Below are 19289 nucleotides of genomic sequence, written 5' to 3' on the forward strand. Positions count from 1 at the left end.
AGTAAATTAGAGTTTTTATACTATTAATAAATTCGATGAATTTTGATTAATAAAAATAAATTCAAAAATATCAAATATAATTTTTTAAATAACAAAAAATTTATGTGTAATTATACAAGACATCGTTACAGAAGATAGTAATTATCCCTTATATAAATTAGAGGAAGTTTTAAAACAGTTAATAATCTTATTGCATCAAATATAATAAGTCAAATGCTGTAGTAGACTCATTGACACGCGCCGTCCATGTCCGTCTCTTACCTCGTGAATGGCGGCGGGGAATAACCTCCCTCCCCCATTTAAATATACTCTCTCTCTCTCTCTCTCTCTCTCTCTCTATATATATATATATCTTTCTCTCTCACACACTACTCCAGCGTACAAATGTGTTGATGAATGAATCATTTCAATGGTTATATATATACATACAGTTATATATATGTATGGAGGCATGGAGATTGTGAAGTAAACGCAGCACGAGGATTAAAAAAAGTTACGTTCTTCAACATTGGGAGCGGGTAGGGAAGCTTTCAGCAAAAATGCATACGTACCATGAATCCAGCCAAGAACACGTACTACGCATAGTAAACACGTTGTGAAAGAGAGAGGCAGAGAGAGTGAAAATTATGGAATTTGCAGTACAGATATAAAAGAAACCCCCAAGCAACCATTTTCTTTGCATTATTTTTCACCTCAACCGCACATGGCTTCTTCTTGAGTTTCCTATATCTCTCTCACACACATACTCACACATTTTCTTGGGTTTTCATTTCTTCTTTTGTTTATTTCCTACAGCACATGCCCTCCTCTTCGTCACTCCACCTCACCTCTGCTTCTCTCTCTACATTTTGTATGTGCTCCAAAAACTTGGCTTTTTGTAATTTTTTTATCTTTGACTGAGCACTCATCCAAAGAGATTCCTTCAGATCTACAGTGAAAAGTTTTTAGGCCTTGGGGTGACCTTAGCCTTTCGTTCTTGTTGAAGAAGAGAGAGAGACAGAGCACCAGCAGCATTCAAGAATTCTTGGATTCATCGAGAGGTCAGCTTTTTGGGGCTCTTTGATTGGTTTTTGGAAATGGGCCTTTCTGTTTTTATCTTAATTTGATTGGCGATGCATGGTTTTTCACCAAAAAGGTCCTCTGCTTGTTGAATTTAGGTCAATGAATCTCTGGCTTTTGCACCTTTCTTTGGAGTGAAATTATTTTCTTGTTTCCCTTTTGCCTGTTTGTTTGCTGGGAGAGGTGAAGTCATTGAAATTTATGAGTCAGCGAAGAATACTGTTCCAATAATGACTGATGATGTGATCATATGTAATTCTGAATTTTATATGTTGTAATGGAGGCAGTAGCAATCAAATCCGCCAATTCTTGCCTTGAGTCTTTATTTGTCCTCTGGTCTCTTCCCTGCTAAATATTGAACCACAAAGGAATGATTAATCTTCATGATTTTAATTCATGCAGTTTGGTCATATGGTAAGTCAAATTCTTGCACAACTTAGTTTTGTTCCCTCCTGCTTGAAATGGAAGTATCAAACCTTTTCTGGTGTTTGGATGGCTTTATTAGCCAGATCATGGGGTCTGTTCAGGCCCCATCAACTGCGGTTTTACCAAGGAATTCAATGTTTTTTCCGAATTTTCATTCTTCCATATGGAGGGATTTCACCAAACTCTGTTGGAAAGTTGTGTTCCTAATTCTTCAGTGTTTTAAGTAGTCAATGCTGCTAATTTTTTTTTACAGCTCCTGTACTCATTTTTGATACTCTGCTTATGCACTTCTCATTTTCTATTTATGGTGTTTTATTTATGCTCTACTGCGGTTTCTATGCAGACTTCAATATCATCCATCCAAACGACGTTGAGGACATCATAATTTTGTATAAGCACGGTCAGTGTCTAACTTTCAGATGACAATTCCCAATAGTGTGGTGTCGTTAAAATGGTAGAAGAAAAGGGGTTGTCTGCACAAAACCATATAACTGTACAACGAATGGGTTGTGAGATGGAAACCGAACAGCCCGAAGATATGGACATTGTCCTCTCTTCTATGTGGCCGGAAGACATAAACGAAGCCGGGAGGCAATTCAATGTTGAAAGGCCGGGAGCAGATCAGGATATGTTGGAGGAGGTTACAATCAAGAAAGAGCCTAATATAGTAGATTTTAAGCGTCTTATGGAGCTTACAAATTATAGCGACAAGGGTAACTGGCAATTGGCCAAGTTGGTCAGGAACTGGGAATATAAGCAGGCAAATGCTGTACGTCTTCTCAAAGAGGAGCTCGAGAACCTTAGCAAGCAACAGCAAGAAGTTGAGCTCAAGAAGTTGGAGATTTTGGAAGAACATCGGTTTGAACAGGATGGATATGGTGGTGATAAGCGCCCGATTTCTATTCTTGATGAGAATCTGAAATATTTATATCAAGACGCTCCTAGAAGAAAGAATGATGTGATCTTCCAAGGCGAAAAAGTAGAAATAGATGCCGAGTATGACAGCGTAATATACTGGAAGCAGCGAGCCATGCATTTAGAGAAGCTTTTGGAGGCAAGTCTCCAACGAGAGCAAATATTAATGGAGAAGTTGCAAGAAAGTATAGAAAATCTTGAAAGGCAATCCTCTCCTGTGGAAGAGTTGTCGCAGGTTTTGACGAGAGCAGATAATTTCTTACATTTTGTCCTCCAAAATGCACCAGTTGTTATAGGTCACCAGGTATAGTCGAGTGCGCTTTTCAATTATGCTGGATATAATTGATTAACTTTTACAAGTTTGTATTATGATGGCTAAACAATTCATAAACTTCCAGTGCTGCTTTACATTTCAAGTTATTGCTATTTGGTTTATGATTGAACAGTTTTCCATATTTTTCAGGATAAAGAACTGCGGTACCGGTTCATCTTTAATCATTTCCCGAGTTTGGGTGAGCAGGTAGTTACACTGATAGTTTAGTTTAGCTTGGTCCGATGCGCTTTAATCTGCAACTTCGATATGTTTTTACTTATTGGCTGTCAACTACTAAACAAAGTTAATCTTTTTATCCAAAGCTTTGCTAGGAGAATCTGGCACCATCATTCCTCAAAATAACTGATTTTACAGGATATCATAGGCAAAACTGATGTGGAGATCTTCAGCGGTGCTGGCGTAAAGGAATCTCAAGACTTCAAAAGAGAGGTTCTCGAACGAGGATTGCCTGCAAAGAGGGAGATCACATTTGAAACAGAGCTGTTTGGTTCAAAAACCTTTTTAATTTATGTTGAACCTGTTTTCAGCAAGACAGGGGAGACAATTGGTGTAAATTACATGGGGATGGAAGTAACTGATCAGGTGAGGTTACTCTTTCCTTAGCCCTCCTGTGAGTTATCTGACATTCTATGTTGGTAGCAGCTTTCCCTTACAGTCCTAACAGTTTCACATTCTTGTATTTGTAATATCGCAGGTCAGAAAGCGAGAGAAGATGGCAAAGCTTAGAGAGGAAATGGCTGTACAGAAGGCCAAGGAGACAGAGCTAAACAAAACAATCCACATAACAGGTTAGTCAGCTCGATATAAACCTGGATCAGCTATTGATCAAGTTGGTCGATTGTTTCTGATCAGTATTGTTCTGCAGAGGAATCGATGCGAGCAAAACAAATGCTAGCAACAATGTCTCATGAGATAAGATCTCCTCTATCTGGAGTTGTAAGCATGGCCGAGATTCTTTCCACCACTAATCTTGACAAAGAACAAAGGCAGCTGTTGAATGTGATGTTGTCTTCTGGTGATTTGGTTCTTCAACTGATAAATGACATCCTCGATCTTTCCAAGGTGGAGTCAGGTGCGGCAATGAACCTTATGACATAAGGGTTTAATTTTTTCATCATTACTGATAGTTTTGTATGGTGAATATAAAGAGGTATCTAAATCTGACGGGGTAATTATCATCTTTTTTAGGAGTTATGAAACTGGAAGCAACTAAGTTTAGACCAAGAGAGGTAGTAAAGCACGTACTTCAGACAGCAGCAGCATCACTACAGAAACTACTAACGTTAGAAGGTCATGTAGCAGATGATGTTCCTGTGGAGGTAACTAACCTTTAATGATACTTCCTCAATCAACATTCAATAGGCGTTCTTGGATATACAACCATCGAGAATGGAGAAGCCAATTGTACATGATATATGACACTTCTTCAATTTCAGGTTATTGGAGATGTCCTTAGGATTCGACAGATTCTGACCAACTTGGTCAGGTACTTTTAAAGCTAAAACTTAGTTGCAATATGCATATATTCTATTAGATGAATCCATGCCACATATGGTACTTGAAATTACACAAAGATCATCAAACCGATGTATCTATCTAAGATTACGGTGCTTATTTCTCATTTTTATTTTTATGTTTCACCCTATGACAGTTTCCAAAATATTTCCCGAGGATTTTGATATCAAGTTCTAAATTTTACTATATATCAGTAGAATTCTTTTTTATCCTTTTAGTGTTTTTACAGCAATGCCATCAAGTTTACTCATGAAGGCAAGGTCGGAATAAATCTCTATGTGGTGTCAGAGCCATCCACAATGACCAGACAAGATTCAGAGACAGTTTCTCAAGATCAGTCAACCGTTTCAGCCAATACAAGGAATACCTTGTCAATGTCGCAAAACAAAGCTGATCAAAATGGCAGTGGGCATGCAGATGCATGTGGTACTCGTGAAAACTACAAACTTAATGATGTGGCCCAGATACAAAACGGGGCTCCAATGGACGAAGACAAAGAGACTCATCTCTCCCCAGAAGAACGAGTCGTTTGGATTCGCTGTGATGTTTATGACACAGGGATTGGAATACCTGGTATTATACTCTATTCCTCGGTCTTCTGCCTGATGAATGTGTATGCTTATATGGTTATTAGCCATTCTAACTTTCATTGAACGGAAGACTGATACATTATGACCTGTTTCAAACTTTGTGCAACAGAAAATGCTATACCCACTTTATTTAAGAAATACATGCAAGTTGGTGCAGATACTGCTCGAAAGTATGGTGGGACAGGACTAGGCCTTGCAATCTGTAAACAACTGGTAGGAACCAATCTTGAGACTTTCAATTTGATTCTCTCCTCTTGAAAATGTTTGATAGTTCTTACGAAGAATCATTGGATTATCATGTTAAGCTGGATGCTAACTTTGATGATTTTGTTGCCTGCCCATAAGTAGTTTACTTCTGTTTTCTCAACATGTTAATTCATCTATCATCCTGAAAAGGAGTGGAGACTAGGATACAGTTATCTTGAATCTTTACAAATTTCTGTAATGTGAACAGGTTGAGCTCATGGGCGGCCATCTTTCTGTCTCAAGTGTCGAGCATCACGGGTCGACTTTTACATTTGTACTACCTTACAAGGTGTCATTGATCTCTGATAGTACTGATGATCCTGATGAACTCTCAGACATGGACCGCCAAGATGTTCTCGGTGATGGAAATGATGATGATTTACATTCAGGTGTTTTCATTTTCCAACCACGCACTTTGGGTTCTTTGTTTTCATCTCAAAGCTCTGGGAGGATCCAAAAGCTATCGGTGAACAGTTATGGATTCAATGCCTCACATAAATGTAATGGGTTGTTAGAGGACTCGCTGTCTCCTTCTAGTAACATCACATATAAAGAGACCAGTTCAGAAGAAGATCCCAGCACAGCTGATCATGCTATGGAGGCATCATCTGAGCCAGAGATTTCTCCGACTCGCTGCTCGGGCTCCGATGACCTAAATTTAGCTGCAAAACAAGAGAAGAGTCATCCCGAAGCGAATGGCCGTTTCCATCCTTATGCTCACCCAACGAGTTCCTCAAGAGCAAGCAACAATCTTGATGGAACTTCAGAGGCACAAGTTAGGCATCAAGAAAAGGCTCAAACGGAAAGAAGTTCTGAATGCTCTTCTAGCAACAGTTCTGAGATCCCAAAAGCTGAGCTGAAACCAAAGATCCTTCTTGTGGAAGATAACAAGATTAATGTGATGGTAACAAAATCAATGATGAAGCAGTTGGGTCATGACATAGACATCGTCTGTAATGGAGAAGAAGCTGTCCGTGCAGTTCAATGCAATAGTTATCACCTCATTCTAATGGTATGAATAGAATATTTTTTTTTAAAATTTCTGCTTTCCAATTCCAAAAGCAGTTATTACATCTGTTTCTCGAAGCAAATCTGTCTTAAGAAGCTAAAAGACTTCACATGAAAACTTTCAGCATTATTGGTTCAGAAGAAACTGAAAAGTGGACAATATGTATTTGCAGGATGTGTGCATGCCGGTGATGGATGGTCTTCAAGCAACGAGATTGATCCGATCGTTCGAGGAAACTGGTAGTTGGGAAGATGCTATTAAGGCTGGAATAGAGATGCAGTTGCCACCTCCACATTCTGCATCAAATTCACAGCTAGAAAAACCAAGAAAGAGGACTCCTATCATAGCAGTAAGTGTTTCTCTCCAATGTTTCTTCTTGATTTGAACAACATTCTCAGGTTGAAAGTTTATTCATCAAAACTTAAAATAATGTTAAGATTTGGAGCATCCCTTTCTAACTTTTGTTCCTTAACGATGCCGGATTTGACACTTGCAGATGACAGCAAATGCATTGTCAGAAAGTGCAGATGAATGTTATGCAAATGGGATGGACTCATTTGTATCAAAGCCTGTTACATTTCAAAACTTGAAACAATGTCTACAACAGTATCTACCATCAATGCACCTGTAAAAATGTGTGCATATTTGTACAGAAAATGAATGATGAGTTAGGAAAGTTTTGGCATCAGTGTCTGTATAGCCTCTTTTTCTTGTCTCAGTCTCGACCGTTAGTGTGTCTAATGTTTAGGATCTGTATAGTAGCAAGATCTTCACCGTTCGCCCGGGCTCTTCTTGTTGTCTCTCCAATCATGGTGTTTTAGGGATGTATTTGCAGTATTAATGCAAGATGATAATCTAATTCTTGCGATTTTAAGCATGTAAGATGATAATAATGTGCAAATCCAAGTGTGTTTGGTGGGATGAATTTGGATTAAATTCCAAAGTACTGTCAATTTGATAGATCAATTTAAGAATTAATTTGATATTAACAAAACGTTGTTTGGTTATCATTTTCTATTTTTCTAAAGAATGTTTTGTTTAATGTATCAATTTGATAGAGATTGAAAGCCAGATGTTATCAATTTTTAAAAGTAAATAAATAAACAAATAAGATGCAGGCAGAGATAGGTTGTCCACTGGTCAGGGACTGTAATTTGTAATTCTCGAAATTAAATTATCTGATATCATATAAAGTACATGAAGTACACTGTATGTTCACCTCAAACAGGGATCCCATTCTGGCCCAAAGGGTGTGTGTCTAGGCAAAACTGTGTTTAGACTATGAAGAAAAAGGCAACAAAGAGAGCTCAAATTTAAACTCAGAGTATTCGACAACTGATCATCAATCAATATCATGGTCCTCGAAAGTTAATTTTATTTTATCAGTTGCAACCTAGGCGGCATTAAGGGCCTCGAGCTGCTTTCTGAGATCTTCAAGATCATCAATGGGGGTGGCCGTGGTTTCTGCCGAAGCGGGTGGCTTCTGAAATTCATCTGCACTAGGAAGCTCATGAACGAGGCCCTCCGGCAGAGCTCCTAAAGGAAAAGATTCATGATCGAAAAACAGTCAAATAGAATTATTTGTGGAAAAGGATGAAGATGATCTTACGGCATGAAAGGAGAATAATAACCTGAACTGGCACTTGAGTCTTGTACATCACTATCATCAACAACACTGGACCATAATAAAGATTACAAGTTAGTGGTAGAAGTCCCACGGACAAAGATGATATAGCAGCCGCAACTTAGATACTAGATATATTACAACTCATCTGTGGAAAGTAAATGAACGAATAAGCAGAAATAATTTGACAAGGCTTCCAATTACCAGTTTAAAATGTCGATACCCTGAACTAACGATAGCTAAACCTGTTACCTTATATTCCACTCGTTATCTGCATGGAGGCACTCAGGTTCTACGAATGCTTCAGCTTCCATCTTGGCTCTAGCAGCAGCATCCCTGGCTGGCTTTGCAAGAATGTATTCTTTCTGCACCATAGTATATACTCCACAAAAGTTATTTGAATAGTCTGAGGATTTGAATAACAAACTATTGAAAAGATTCTATTTGGCTATGTTTACCTGTCTCTCCAAACAAGCAGCATTAGAACATTGAGGGTTTGGCTTCATTTCCATTGTCGGAAAGTAGTCTTTGAGGGCATTGTAACCCTAAAATCAGGAAAGCCAATCTCGCTTTTAAAGGTACCAACAAGAATTAGGACAAATATAATAACTCATGGATAAGCAGGCAGGTATCGCATTTTTTCCTTCAAACATTTGGATATGACCAGTAAGGGATGTGCTAATATATATTGAGCAGAATATAAAGCACATTGTATGAGAATGTGGCTATGCCAATTTGACCTTTTAATGCTGCTTCATTAACTACTTGTGGAGTTAACTTATGGAGAAGAATCTTCACATATTGCTCAGATGGTAGTTGCACTACAGATCTATAATCTAAGGAAGTAGATAAGACAATTTCTTACAGTAAAAGAATAGTAAGCACTATAGATTACAAATATTTAAAGGAAACATTCAACCATTACTGTGCCACATCGACTGAGTGGAGAATGTACATGTTGTGTGTGCGTGTGAGAGAGAGAGAGAGAGAGAGAGAGAGAGAGAGAGAGCAAGAGCGAGAGGGAGGAGCATTCCAAGACTTACCAAATAGGGTGTGACATTTCCAAACTTCAGCAAATATTTAAGAGTGTTTTGAACAAGAAGCCCCGCAACAACACCCTTCAAGTCGAAAGACGTTCAGGAACAAAATAGCAGTGAAACAGAGAGATACAATATGGTTGAATGAAGAAAAAGAAAATTACCATGGTAGTTGGCAAAGACGCAGCACAAACCCCTTCACGCTTTAGAGTACGTTCATCAACCCCTGATGCTACGACCTAAGATTGAAAATATCATTAATCAACGAATTATTTGTATTTACACCAGAGGGACCCAATAGACAAGCAGCATTCAGTTCGATCACAAAAACAGAATAATGTTGGCCGATAAACCTCTGGATATTTGGAAGATTTTGATGCACTCAAGTCTCAGTGTAGCATAAAACTATTAGCAGTGAGGCAGGATTAAGTGCTAGAGCTATAAAAACTGACCCAATTAGAAGATCACCTGTACTTATTTACTTTGCAAGGATACTACAATTGTATTTTGAAAGGTAACAATTTTTTAAATAGTGAACCCACCAAGGGAGGCGCACATGCAAAACAAGCAGTTTCACCAGGAACCAACAACTGTATATGACCAGAAACAGCATTCTCAGATACACCTGCACAAAATGTCTCAACATCAATTCCATGCATAGATTAGCAAACCAATAACTTTATATAATCTTGTATGTGCAGACCCAACTCAAACGCACAGCCTTTTTATGTGACAAATAGACAAAATAATGAGATCAGCATCAGTAATTCCTTGACTTTCAGAGAAATGGGGTATTGAATAATTAAAATAGCCATGGCATTTTACAGGACTTCAAGGGACCTTTCATGAACCAAATGTTGAGGTAGCTTCAAACTAATTAATATAGGGTAAAGTTCTTAACATAACCAGACAGGGTTAATCTTTATATTGGGAAAATTGAAGCAACTATAACAGTGGTGATTATTTTCATGGAAACAAGGACAGGTATAGTGCCTCCTTATTATTTTCAAAACGTGGATCTTAAACAGTTATTCTTGTCACAATCTTAATGTTTTACTCAACATTGATGATGAAGCATGCTCCAACTTCTGAACAGTTGGAGATTGGAAAAAGGAAGTGTAATTTCTTCCAATAACCTAATGCTCGGACAAGGACACTGATTTATAGGATTAAATTAAACCAATTTTTTTGCAGAAATGTAAACTGACAGCAACATTTACTTACCAGACTCCATCCACGTTTGGTTCAACTCATTGCAACCCTGCAAAATTAATCATATGTCAAAGAAAGACGGCATGGAAATAGCAGATCTCATCTTCCCAGTTCACTTAGATGCGTCTATATCTAGATCCGACAAGGCATTGAACCAAAAGGATGGTTAATAGACATAAAGCTTTTCTGATAAGAAGATCTTTGCTCCAACCTGATTTACTACCATCCTTGCTTCGTAATTATCTACACAGCTTAAAACAAGATCAACTCCTGTGCCTTCTTTATCTGGACGGAATGATTTATTCTTAAGACTTGACATAAAGATCTCAAAGCCTTGTACTGTTGTGATGTTCAATGTATAGCTCTGAGAAACAAAATCAACTGATGAGTAGCAAACAAAAAAAAAACCCAAATGCAGTGTGTATATTGGACAAGAGGGGAAGTTGAAAGAGAGTAGTGGTAGCCTAACATTTATCACTGATACTTTACCTCTAGCACAACATCAGGGTTTATGTCTGAGAGAGTTTGGACAGCAGCATCTGTCTTGGTCATGCCAACCTTGAAAGGGAGATAAAATGTCACTACATTATGGTTGTGGGAGGGAGAAAGATGAAGAAGAGTCAAATAAAAAACATTTATGACACCAATTTGGCATTATACTGGTGGAGTTCGGAGAAGTTCGAGAAAATATTAAATTCTTTTTTCTTAATCAACACACTTTTCTCTTTGTTTTCAAACCAAAAAAGGAAAGTTAAGTTTGCTCTATCTCCCACCATGTTCTTCTTAGGATTTTTAGGGGGAATTCCCAAAATCGACAACATGAATGTCATAATACTTTTGAATGACCATTAGATCCACAGTATCATAAGCCAGACCCAACTTGTAGATAACAACATATCTTAACAGTTTGACACAAAGTTAGAAAATATACAACAAAAGCACCTGCTCTGGACGGAAAAAAAGCCTATTCATGTTAGCTAACTCCACTTTATCATAGTCGTACAACAAAAGGCGACCGATGCCACACCTTGTTAGCATTTCAGCTGCAACACTGCCAACGCCACCTATACCCTGTACAGCAAAAGTATTATATGAGAACCAGTGTATATCCTTTACTATCATGAACATGCATATCTGCACGCCTGCACTAGGATATTAACAAATGGCCTAAATAATAATACAATTCATGGATTGAACAAAGACCAAGAAGCTGAAAAGACATGACCCAAACTAACATAATTAGATATGGAAAACAAGTCAGAGCTGCAATAGCAAAGCATTGTAGCAATAAGATACAAGTAATTCTTCTCATTCAAGAAGCATCAGAACAGGGCACAATCCGTATAGAAGCAATCACTAATAAGTATGTGTATGGTGAGACGAACTATAATTAGGCAATAATGTTTAAACAACAGGTATTTCTGAAGAGAAGGTTAAATACAGACAACTATGGCAACTGAAAATTCCCGAATTCTTTCATAGTTGTCCACAATGCCCATCCTTTGAAGTGCCATAAGTCTACTGTAAGGGTTGCTATCAACCACCTCGGCACTCATATCCTGCATTGCAATTTACCAAAATGGCAATATAACAAATGTCAATATCTTGAATCTCGTAAAATTAAGACAGAGATTAGCGAAAACAATGACCTTAATTTTGGAACGCTGTGCATTTCCCAATTTAAGATGCTCAAGACGTGCTTGTATCTGCAAAAACAAATGGCGCATATTAAGAACATGCAAAGTAACATTTAATTTATACAAATACACCCATAATTGCTGCCATTATCACTATTACGATTTAGGAATTGTTTACTTTAACCTGATAACATCAACTTGTGCCTGTCAGAGAATGATATCTTCAAATAAAAATCCTAACTTTAGTTTATTCCCACATTTTCTCACCAGTTAGAGCTACTAAAATCCAATTCTTTTGTACCTAAGTACCTTCTTCCTACAAATTTTGTTTGACCAGATAGAGCATAAGAGACAAGAAAGAGAGAACTATAAAGAGGATGCAGGGTAAGCTTGATTTCGAACTTAACTCAAAAGTATATACTTCATCTACAAAAATTGTGTAGCATTTCAACAAATGAATTGGTGAATTTCATTGAGAACCATTGACAAGATAGCATAATCCTGTTGTCTAATATATTTAAACATCAAGCTAAAAAGGAGCAGCTAACGTTCAAACTCTGCATTACCCTTTTTCTCCTTTTATCCAATTTTCCCTGTTTCTTCTCTTCCCTTCGGTATAATCAAGAAGAGAAACTACTTCTTCGCCTTTCTCCAACATCCTCCCCAAAGCCAACGGCTCAAAATTATCATGACACACTATACCCACTACCCTTAATTTGTTATAAGTAAAAGAAAATTTCCAAAACTCAAAATTCTGATGCCAGTTATATTTACCACAAGAGCAGCATTCAAAAACCACCATCACAGATCAAACTAGAAACGAATCACAGAAACAAGAAAAAGCAATGCAGAAATCACCGCTTACCTTACCAACCGAAATTTGATGGGATGGATCAGGCAAAGAATCCTTGAGACTCTGAAGATCACTCAGCAAACCTTTGAGTTCGGCCTCCATTAATCAGAATTACACCAAATTGCACTCTTCTGATGAATTTAAGCGTTTCTACACAGAATTGGCGTAATCAACTTCTGTTTGGCTTGCTCCGGAAGATGAAAATTTCGTGTTGAATTGGGATCTAGGGATTTGATTTGGGGTTTTTCACTACAAACTATATGGAGTGTGAATAAAATTGGAATGGCTTTTGTTTGGACCGCTCTGCGTTTTCGCTGTCACGTGAGTGAACCGGGGTCCGGTCTGCTACGTATTTTCGGGTGCGGAAGCGAATTAGGCCTTGCCACGTCAAGCTATAACATCTCAAGGTGGGCCATGTACTTGTGCACGGCTGTCAAATATATATTTTGGATAATTACATTATTCTCTCATAAAATTTAATATAATTACACATAATTCTTTTATGATTTAAGAAATTACATTAATACCTCTAATATTTATTTTTTCTTAATAAAATAGATTTTTCATTAATTAAATAAAAATTAATTTTACTCTCGAATAATTTAATACTAATTTATCATAAATTAAATAATTTTTTTTATAACTAAATTGAATTGTTGAATTAGTATTTATTTATTGACTGGAGTTTCAAAATGCAATTTAATCCCTTCCTCATATATTAAAAAAAAATTATCATTTGATATTCATTTAGATTATAATTCGATTACTGACATATAAATATAATTATTGTGAATTTAATGAAATTCTCGAAAATTTAAAATAAAATATCGCATGAAATGAATAAGTTGGGAAAAAATTAAATAAAAAACATAGCAAAATATTTAATAAAAAATATCTTCTAAAATTAGAATATAAATAAGGAAATACTGAATAATGAGGCATAAAACCCCTTATAATATAATTTTTACTTGAATTAAATACCACAAATTTTACTTTACTTCATATTGTATAAGTGGACTTGCTCCATAACACCGATCTTTTATTTTAAATAATATATTAGTGTTTTTAATATTTTGCTTTTCTAATTTTTTTTCGTGTCAATTTTATGTATTTTTGCACTAAGCCATTTATAAATATTTTTTCATCAAGTTATTGTAAAAAAAAAATTCACATACAGTGCACATGTGATATTTAAGAATTATGTGATGTGATATTTTTTATGTATGCACAATATGTGACTTTTTTCCTCCAGAAAAATCAACAAAAAAAACCCTTATATATGATAAAGTGGAAATTTCGTATAGCTGAGATGATAAGTTGAAAAAAATAAATAAATATCAAAGTATAAAAAAGGGCATAGTTCAGTCTTTAGAACTAACGATAGTATAATTGACATGGCATATGTAGGGTCCGAAAAATATTTAAACTGTTTGATACATGATTGAAATCAATTGATAAAAAACTCGTTTGAAATTAATGTGTTAAATATAATAAACCAGACTTGAAAAATTTTTTGTTTGGTAAATTTTAGAACTTGGCTCGAGCTCAATTCTTTTAATTTAATAAAATATATTTAAAAATATTAAATTATTCGAACTCGAGTCGTTTTTTATTTAATTAAAATTTATTTGAACTCGATTAAATCAATTAAATTAAATTTAGATATAATTTTTAAAATTCGATAATAATTCAAATAAATTTGAATAATAATACATTCGACTCGACTTAAATTATTTTGGGTCTTAGGCAGGAGCGGGGATTGATGTTTTTGACAAATTTGGGGGGTCAAAATGAGAATATCTAAAAAGTCCATTTGAAGACGTCGTGCTACTTTGAAATTGATTTCGGGCTTTGCCGCTCAATCTCCCCTGAATCTGTTCGTTTACGGCACATCAAACGCCACTCTCCATGGGCAGTGCGGCAGGCTATGAAGACCCGACGAGTGGGAACTAGTAAACGACGATGGATTGGTTCACAAGCGCAAGAAGCGCCGCCGCATGTTCCCCAACGCCACTTCATCCTCCGGCCATCCGGAGCTTGAGAAGAAGCACCGTCGTGAATGGAAAAAGAGGGCTCTTCTGAAGCTGCGGGAAAAGTATTTAAAAGAGATTAGCCGGTGGGAACTTTTGTCGAACACCTTGAAGAAAGTGGAGAAGAATGCACAGACGCGATTGCTGAAGCTGTATCCCACAACGTTCTCTGAAGCAGCTTCGAGTTCAGAGCAGAATTCCACCTGCCGGAGAATCGTTGACGATCTCTTCTCTCAGGTGCTGCTCCAAAACTACTTCAGGAGCTCCAGATGTACCTGCTGTTAGTGTCTTATTGGAATTATATATCATCAAAATCCCAGATAAAGAAAAACAACGAAAATTGAATTTGATTTTTTATTCCATTTATATTTCAAATTCGTAGGCTGATGGGCAGGAGGCTATAATTCGGGCTGCCTTGAGTTTATGTGATGCAGCTGAAGCATTGTGCAGTGCGCACGAGGAAAGATTGAAGCAACAGCTCACCAACCTACCAATTTGGGGACCTTCGCCACATGAGCTCATGGCTGCATTTGGAGAAGAATAGGCTTCTTTCAGGAATACGTAGTACAATTCTGATTGAAGAAGGAGCATTAGGAGAAACTGCGTTACGGTGCACAGTAGTTTAATTTGTATCTTATAAGTATTCAACTATAATGCAGTCTGTTATTTGATCATTTACATTGTAGAGTTAGTTTTTAGATATAGAAACTAGTATTCAGCAGGGTCGCCGATGATTCATCTGAGTGTGATGAAGAATATTTAATAATTCGGTGCTTGAGAAATCAAGGATTTTTGTTTCCCGGCCTGTAATATTCATATCCCACCTAAGTCATTGTTAGTGGTTTCACCTACCTAATTTCGGTGCTGACTCTTTTAGCCAGAACAAGGATCTCTGGACTCCTTTCCGTACTACTACCCCTGCACTTGCTGAATGATAGTGTGTCATTTGCTATATGCTGTAATGAAGATCTCAATCTATTTTGAATGCTTAGCGAGTGACTGAAGGATATCACCTGCTTAGTTCATACTGTTTCTTAATTCTAAGTGATTATATGCAGATCTGGCTAGCAACTAATCCTTGGGGTGCACAGAGATTACCACCAGTATTGTTGTGGCTGAGTCTGATATGTACATCCGCAGATTATGGGGTTTTCCTAATGAGGTGTGTGCACTTCCTAAGTTGTTATATGATATTCTTGCCTTAACTTTCATTTGCTTGCAACACTAGGCCAGGAAAAGATTAAGCACTCGGCTTTGCTAGTACATTCATAGTATCTGTCTAATACAAGTGGCATAGACAAGTTTTATGAGGTCTTCAAGCTTGAACTCTACGTGATTGATATTGCTGAGAAGGAAGTTCATGTACATGCATTCCTCTTTAAATGGTCTTAAGTCTGAAGGGTTGCAGAGTTCCTGTGATTGTTCTCTCTAACTTTGTCTTTCCAATGTAACTATGTACCAATTTTCTGTCAGTTTCATTAATAGATTGGGCATTGCACGTCGTAATTGTTAAACCAAAACATCTTTTCACCTTATCAGTATGACAACACTGATGCTACCATAAAGAAGGTAACGACTGAACTTCTCTGTTTCCTCCCTTCCAAGTAGGTATTTATTTTTGCTACTCCGTTAGTATGCTTTGTAATTGCTTGACAAAATTGTACCATTGGCAGAGAACTTTACAATTAGATTTGTTTCACCACGAGGTTGGACAAGTGTGCTGGATGAATTTGTATGATTGAAACGGGCTATCCATGCGAGTGTCTGGAAGCAAACTAAATGGTGACTATAATGAAAAATTATCTATGAGTAACTCCATCCACCACCTATTTGTGATGGAAAACATAGAATGTATTGCTCTTCTTGCTAGCTGGTACGACAAGCGTTTTTTGCACCCAAACATCATCTTATCCTATGATCATACATTTATCTGGGATGAAGACTTAGGGTCAAGAATTTTGATGCGGGGGAGCAAGTAGAAACAGCTTGTATCTTGCTTGTCAAGGTGTTCAGGTGATACCCTTCACGTGAACAAGCATGATCATACATTTCACTGCCTGGTTTATCCCCAGCTAGAGGAATGATGAGAAAGGCGAGAGGAAACAGAAGTTCACAGGTATGAACAACAACGCCTTTTACCAAACCCCTGAGCAGAAATATCACAAAAGACCTCTTCACTGTTGAAAAATTACACCACCATCCTTGCAATCATGTTTCACATTACAAATTCTCCCCTAAAAGTCTCACAGCCAGAGGGAGCATGTAATGAATAAATGACTGCATGAGGTGCAATGTAATTTTATAAATAGAGAGGTTTATCTGTAATAAGCCTATACTAAAACAAATGTCAATTCTTTTTTAATGTGCACTAGTCCTATTGCTTAATTGATGATCCTGGATGTTTACTCATATCTAATTACTACTACATACAGGAACACAGAGGAAAGACCAGGCTGGTGTACAGATACTCATTTGCGAACCTGCGCAGCATGTATAGATGGGTTGATCGCATGATTATGTATATGTGTTTTTCTAAGTATGAAGAATTTTTTGGGCTGCTTTTGACAAAGATGAAATAAGACCAAAGGAAGTGTTTACGTCAAGTGAACGGCTTTCATTGCCTAGAAGTGAAAACTGACCTCAACAAGCATCGCAAGAGCAAAATCAAGCCCCCACCCATGGACCAAGTCATTCTGCAGCAATATTACTAATAGTTAAGATTCACTACCAACATGCAGGTCTGAGTTTCAAAGTAACAACATTTCTCCCCTAGCCGTTTCTTGGACATTCTTTGTGTTCTTTCCTTTTCTTTTCTCTGCTACCAACTAGAAAATTAGGGAAACGTATCAGTGCCTGAATCATATGCCAGACAGAGCGCCATGCGTCACGGGAAAACACTGGGGGCCATGATCTCCACGAATAGGTATATCCAAACTAAGTGTAAGGCCAGTTTGGTTTTATTTTAATTTTCCAATTATTTTCAGTTTTGTATATGTTTTCATGTGAAAATAAAAATATGTTTGGACTAGTCGACAAGATTGTGTTTTATGTTGTTAGTGGTGTTAAATCAATATATCTTTTTATTTGGTGAAAATCATAGTTTTATTTTATATTGTTAGTGGTGTTAAATCGAATACATTTTTTATTTAAATAAAATTGATAGTTGTATTTATTTATCGATTTAGAATTGTTAGTGATGTCAAATCAAAGTATTATGAAAAAAATGACTAATTCATAAAATTAATGATTGGAAAAACTTATGTATGTAAATAGATAAAAAAGTAACGATTGATATGAACATCATATCAAAACATTCTTAGAATATGTATAAATAAACATGTTTTCACTTTTATTGTGAAGTTCAATCTTCTACTTCTGCCTTAGGTACGGACCGGACCAGTATAGAAACGATGGGCCTATGCTGCAGCATCGGTTGGCTGTTGCAGAGAAATCCTACTTCAAGGCTATGGGAGTTGATCTGCCTAATACCCCAGGTACTTGGGGAAATTAATCTTATTGCAAAATCATTTAAATCTAAGTGATTTTGGTAATTACCCCTTAACAAATAGTAGCAATTATAGCTCTAAAGCATTCAATAATTGAGTCCAGCATGAGTACACAAAGTTGCATACTGATTGAGGAGATAAAGCCAAAAAACTTAACAATGACGAGTAAAGCAAATAAAGAGAGTATCTTTTTTTGTTTTTATCCCAAAATACTTTGAACTATAAAGTTGCTGTGGTTGTTTTTTGAATATCAAACAAATTAGGGACTAAAAAAGTATTTCTAATCAGTCCAACAACTTTTTCTTCTTCTTTTTTTTTTCTACAAAAAAGATAACTTTTTTTTCCCCCTTCAATAAAAATGGCCTAAGTGCAGCCTCGTAGACGTGAAGCAAATGATTGTGTTAATGTGGGTGCCCAACGTTTTGGTGCTTCCTTATCTACACATGGGGAAAAGCATAAGAATTATGATTTTCTGTTGTGTATTATAAACTGAAGGTGGCCTGCTGATAATATTTTTTTTTCAATAAAGATTGAGGTTTCACTTTATTTACTTCGAGGAAAAATGTTATTTTCGTCCCATATTTTAGAGTCAATATACTTTTTATTGTATTAGTTATGAGATTCTCATTAATTATTTTATATGGATTAAAAAAAAGTTTCACTTTTAACATTTTCATTAGATTTCATTAATATTTTGACACGTGCTAAGCATGTGGTATTTTGGATAACGGTCACGTGCCTTTTATGTCAGTATACTAACAGAGTCCGACAAAAGAACTAAAAGTGAGAAATTTTTTCGCTTATGAGATCATTAATGAGAATTTTCTAAGTAATGGGATAAAAAGTATGCTAATACTAAAATATAGGAAGAAAAAAACTATTTGTCGTTTACTTTGATTAATAACTATAAATTTGATTCAATCTAACTATTTATTTATTGCTAAAAGGAAAGGAAATCATAATTTTGGCCCAAATCCAAGTGCTGCAGCCACTATCCACATATGCCTGTTGTTTTATAATTTGGAGATACGATCTAAATTATTCTCATCTTAATTTATGTGATCTAAAATAAATATTTCGAGTAGTGCATAGAGGCTTTTATCTCTAATTTGCTACGGGTATATTCATGATAATGTTGCATACATTGGCTCTCATCCATGTACTGCTCCCACTACTTTTATATATTTATACATGTAGTGATTTTTCATTATTATTATTATCATTGCTACTGCTAGTACTGTTATATTTTATTAATAATTATTGTTATAGTAAAAAGTAGAAGCTTTTTGAACTTAG

The 19289-nt window shown here is 36.3% G+C and overlaps 3 protein-coding genes across 6 annotated transcripts; 2 read left to right on the forward strand and 1 right to left on the reverse strand.

The window, feature by feature from the left end:
* Positions 367-7009, forward strand: LOC105162005 (histidine kinase 5-like). 2 transcript variants are annotated; one of them, XM_011079940.2, is made up of 13 exons: positions 367-1040; positions 1829-2704; positions 2864-2920; positions 3089-3316; positions 3429-3522; positions 3600-3806; positions 3923-4053; positions 4171-4220; positions 4479-4822; positions 4949-5052; positions 5294-6097; positions 6267-6443; positions 6591-7009. In XM_011079940.2, exons 2-13 carry the CDS (start codon positions 1937-1939, stop codon positions 6723-6725), a joined length of 3099 nt encoding a protein of 1032 aa, XP_011078242.1. In that variant the 5' UTR covers positions 367-1040; positions 1829-1936; the 3' UTR covers positions 6726-7009. The 2 variants fall into 2 exon arrangements, with proteins under 2 accessions (XP_011078242.1, XP_011078407.1); XM_011080105.2 differs by lacking the exon at positions 367-1040 and adding an exon at positions 1150-1473.
* LOC105162200 (ubiquitin-like modifier-activating enzyme 5) lies at positions 7243-12728 on the reverse strand. Its single transcript, XM_011080213.2, has 14 exons — positions 12470-12728; positions 11617-11673; positions 11413-11526; positions 10910-11038; positions 10457-10525; positions 10179-10331; positions 9980-10016; positions 9298-9380; positions 8920-8994; positions 8762-8836; positions 8177-8263; positions 7971-8083; positions 7726-7769; positions 7243-7630 (listed from the first exon to the last, which is right to left on the reverse strand). The coding sequence occupies exons 1-14, from the start codon at positions 12557-12559 to the stop codon at positions 7488-7490; spliced, it is 1269 nt and encodes a 422-aa protein (XP_011078515.1). The 5' UTR covers positions 12560-12728; the 3' UTR covers positions 7243-7487.
* Positions 14213-17500, forward strand: LOC105162280. Of its 3 annotated transcripts, XR_002286852.1 has the most exons (4): positions 14213-14724; positions 14870-15097; positions 15546-16603; positions 16920-17500. XR_002286852.1 is itself a non-coding variant. In XM_011080317.2 (2 exons), the coding sequence occupies exons 1-2, from the start codon at positions 14455-14457 to the stop codon at positions 15029-15031; spliced, it is 432 nt and encodes a 143-aa protein (XP_011078619.1). In that variant the 5' UTR covers positions 14213-14454; the 3' UTR covers positions 15032-15530. The 3 variants fall into 3 exon arrangements, 1 of the variants encoding a protein (XP_011078619.1); XR_002286853.1 differs by lacking the exons at positions 15546-16603; positions 16920-17500 and having other exon boundaries at positions 14213-14767; positions 14870-15530; XM_011080317.2 differs by lacking the exons at positions 15546-16603; positions 16920-17500 and having other exon boundaries at positions 14870-15530.

Source organism: Sesamum indicum, linkage group LG1, assembly GCF_000512975.1.
Source record: "Sesamum indicum cultivar Zhongzhi No. 13 linkage group LG1, S_indicum_v1.0, whole genome shotgun sequence".
In the NCBI taxonomy this organism is placed as follows: domain Eukaryota; kingdom Viridiplantae; phylum Streptophyta; class Magnoliopsida; order Lamiales; family Pedaliaceae; genus Sesamum; species Sesamum indicum.

What these genes read in the sequence shown, in the direction of transcription:
- LOC105162280 (XM_011080317.2), top strand. Translation starts at nt 14,455, where the DNA reads ATGTTCCCCAACGCCACTTCATCCTCCGGCCATCCGGAGCTTGAGAAG. An exon ending in TTGACGATCTCTTCTCTCAG is followed by an intron (nt 14,725 to 14,869) that starts GTGCTGCTCCAA and finishes TCAAATTCGTAG; the next exon opens with GCTGATGGGCAGGAGGCTAT.
- LOC105162200 (XM_011080213.2), bottom strand. Translation starts at nt 12,559, where the DNA reads ATGGAGGCCGAACTCAAAGGTTTGCTGAGTGATCTTCAGAGTCTCAAG. An exon ending in TTTTTTTCCGTCCAGAGCAG is followed by an intron (nt 10,526 to 10,909) that starts GTGCTTTTGTTG and finishes CTCCCTTTCAAG; the next exon opens with GTTGGCATGACCAAGACAGA. An exon ending in GATAACGAGTGGAATATAAG is followed by an intron (nt 7,770 to 7,970) that starts GTAACAGGTTTA and finishes ATTATGGTCCAG; the next exon opens with TGTTGTTGATGATAGTGATG.
- LOC105162005 (XM_011079940.2), top strand. Translation starts at nt 1,937, where the DNA reads ATGGTAGAAGAAAAGGGGTTGTCTGCACAAAACCATATAACTGTACAA. An exon ending in GGATGGAAGTAACTGATCAG is followed by an intron (nt 3,317 to 3,428) that starts GTGAGGTTACTC and finishes GTAATATCGCAG; the next exon opens with GTCAGAAAGCGAGAGAAGAT. An exon ending in TTGCAATCTGTAAACAACTG is followed by an intron (nt 5,053 to 5,293) that starts GTAGGAACCAAT and finishes TAATGTGAACAG; the next exon opens with GTTGAGCTCATGGGCGGCCA.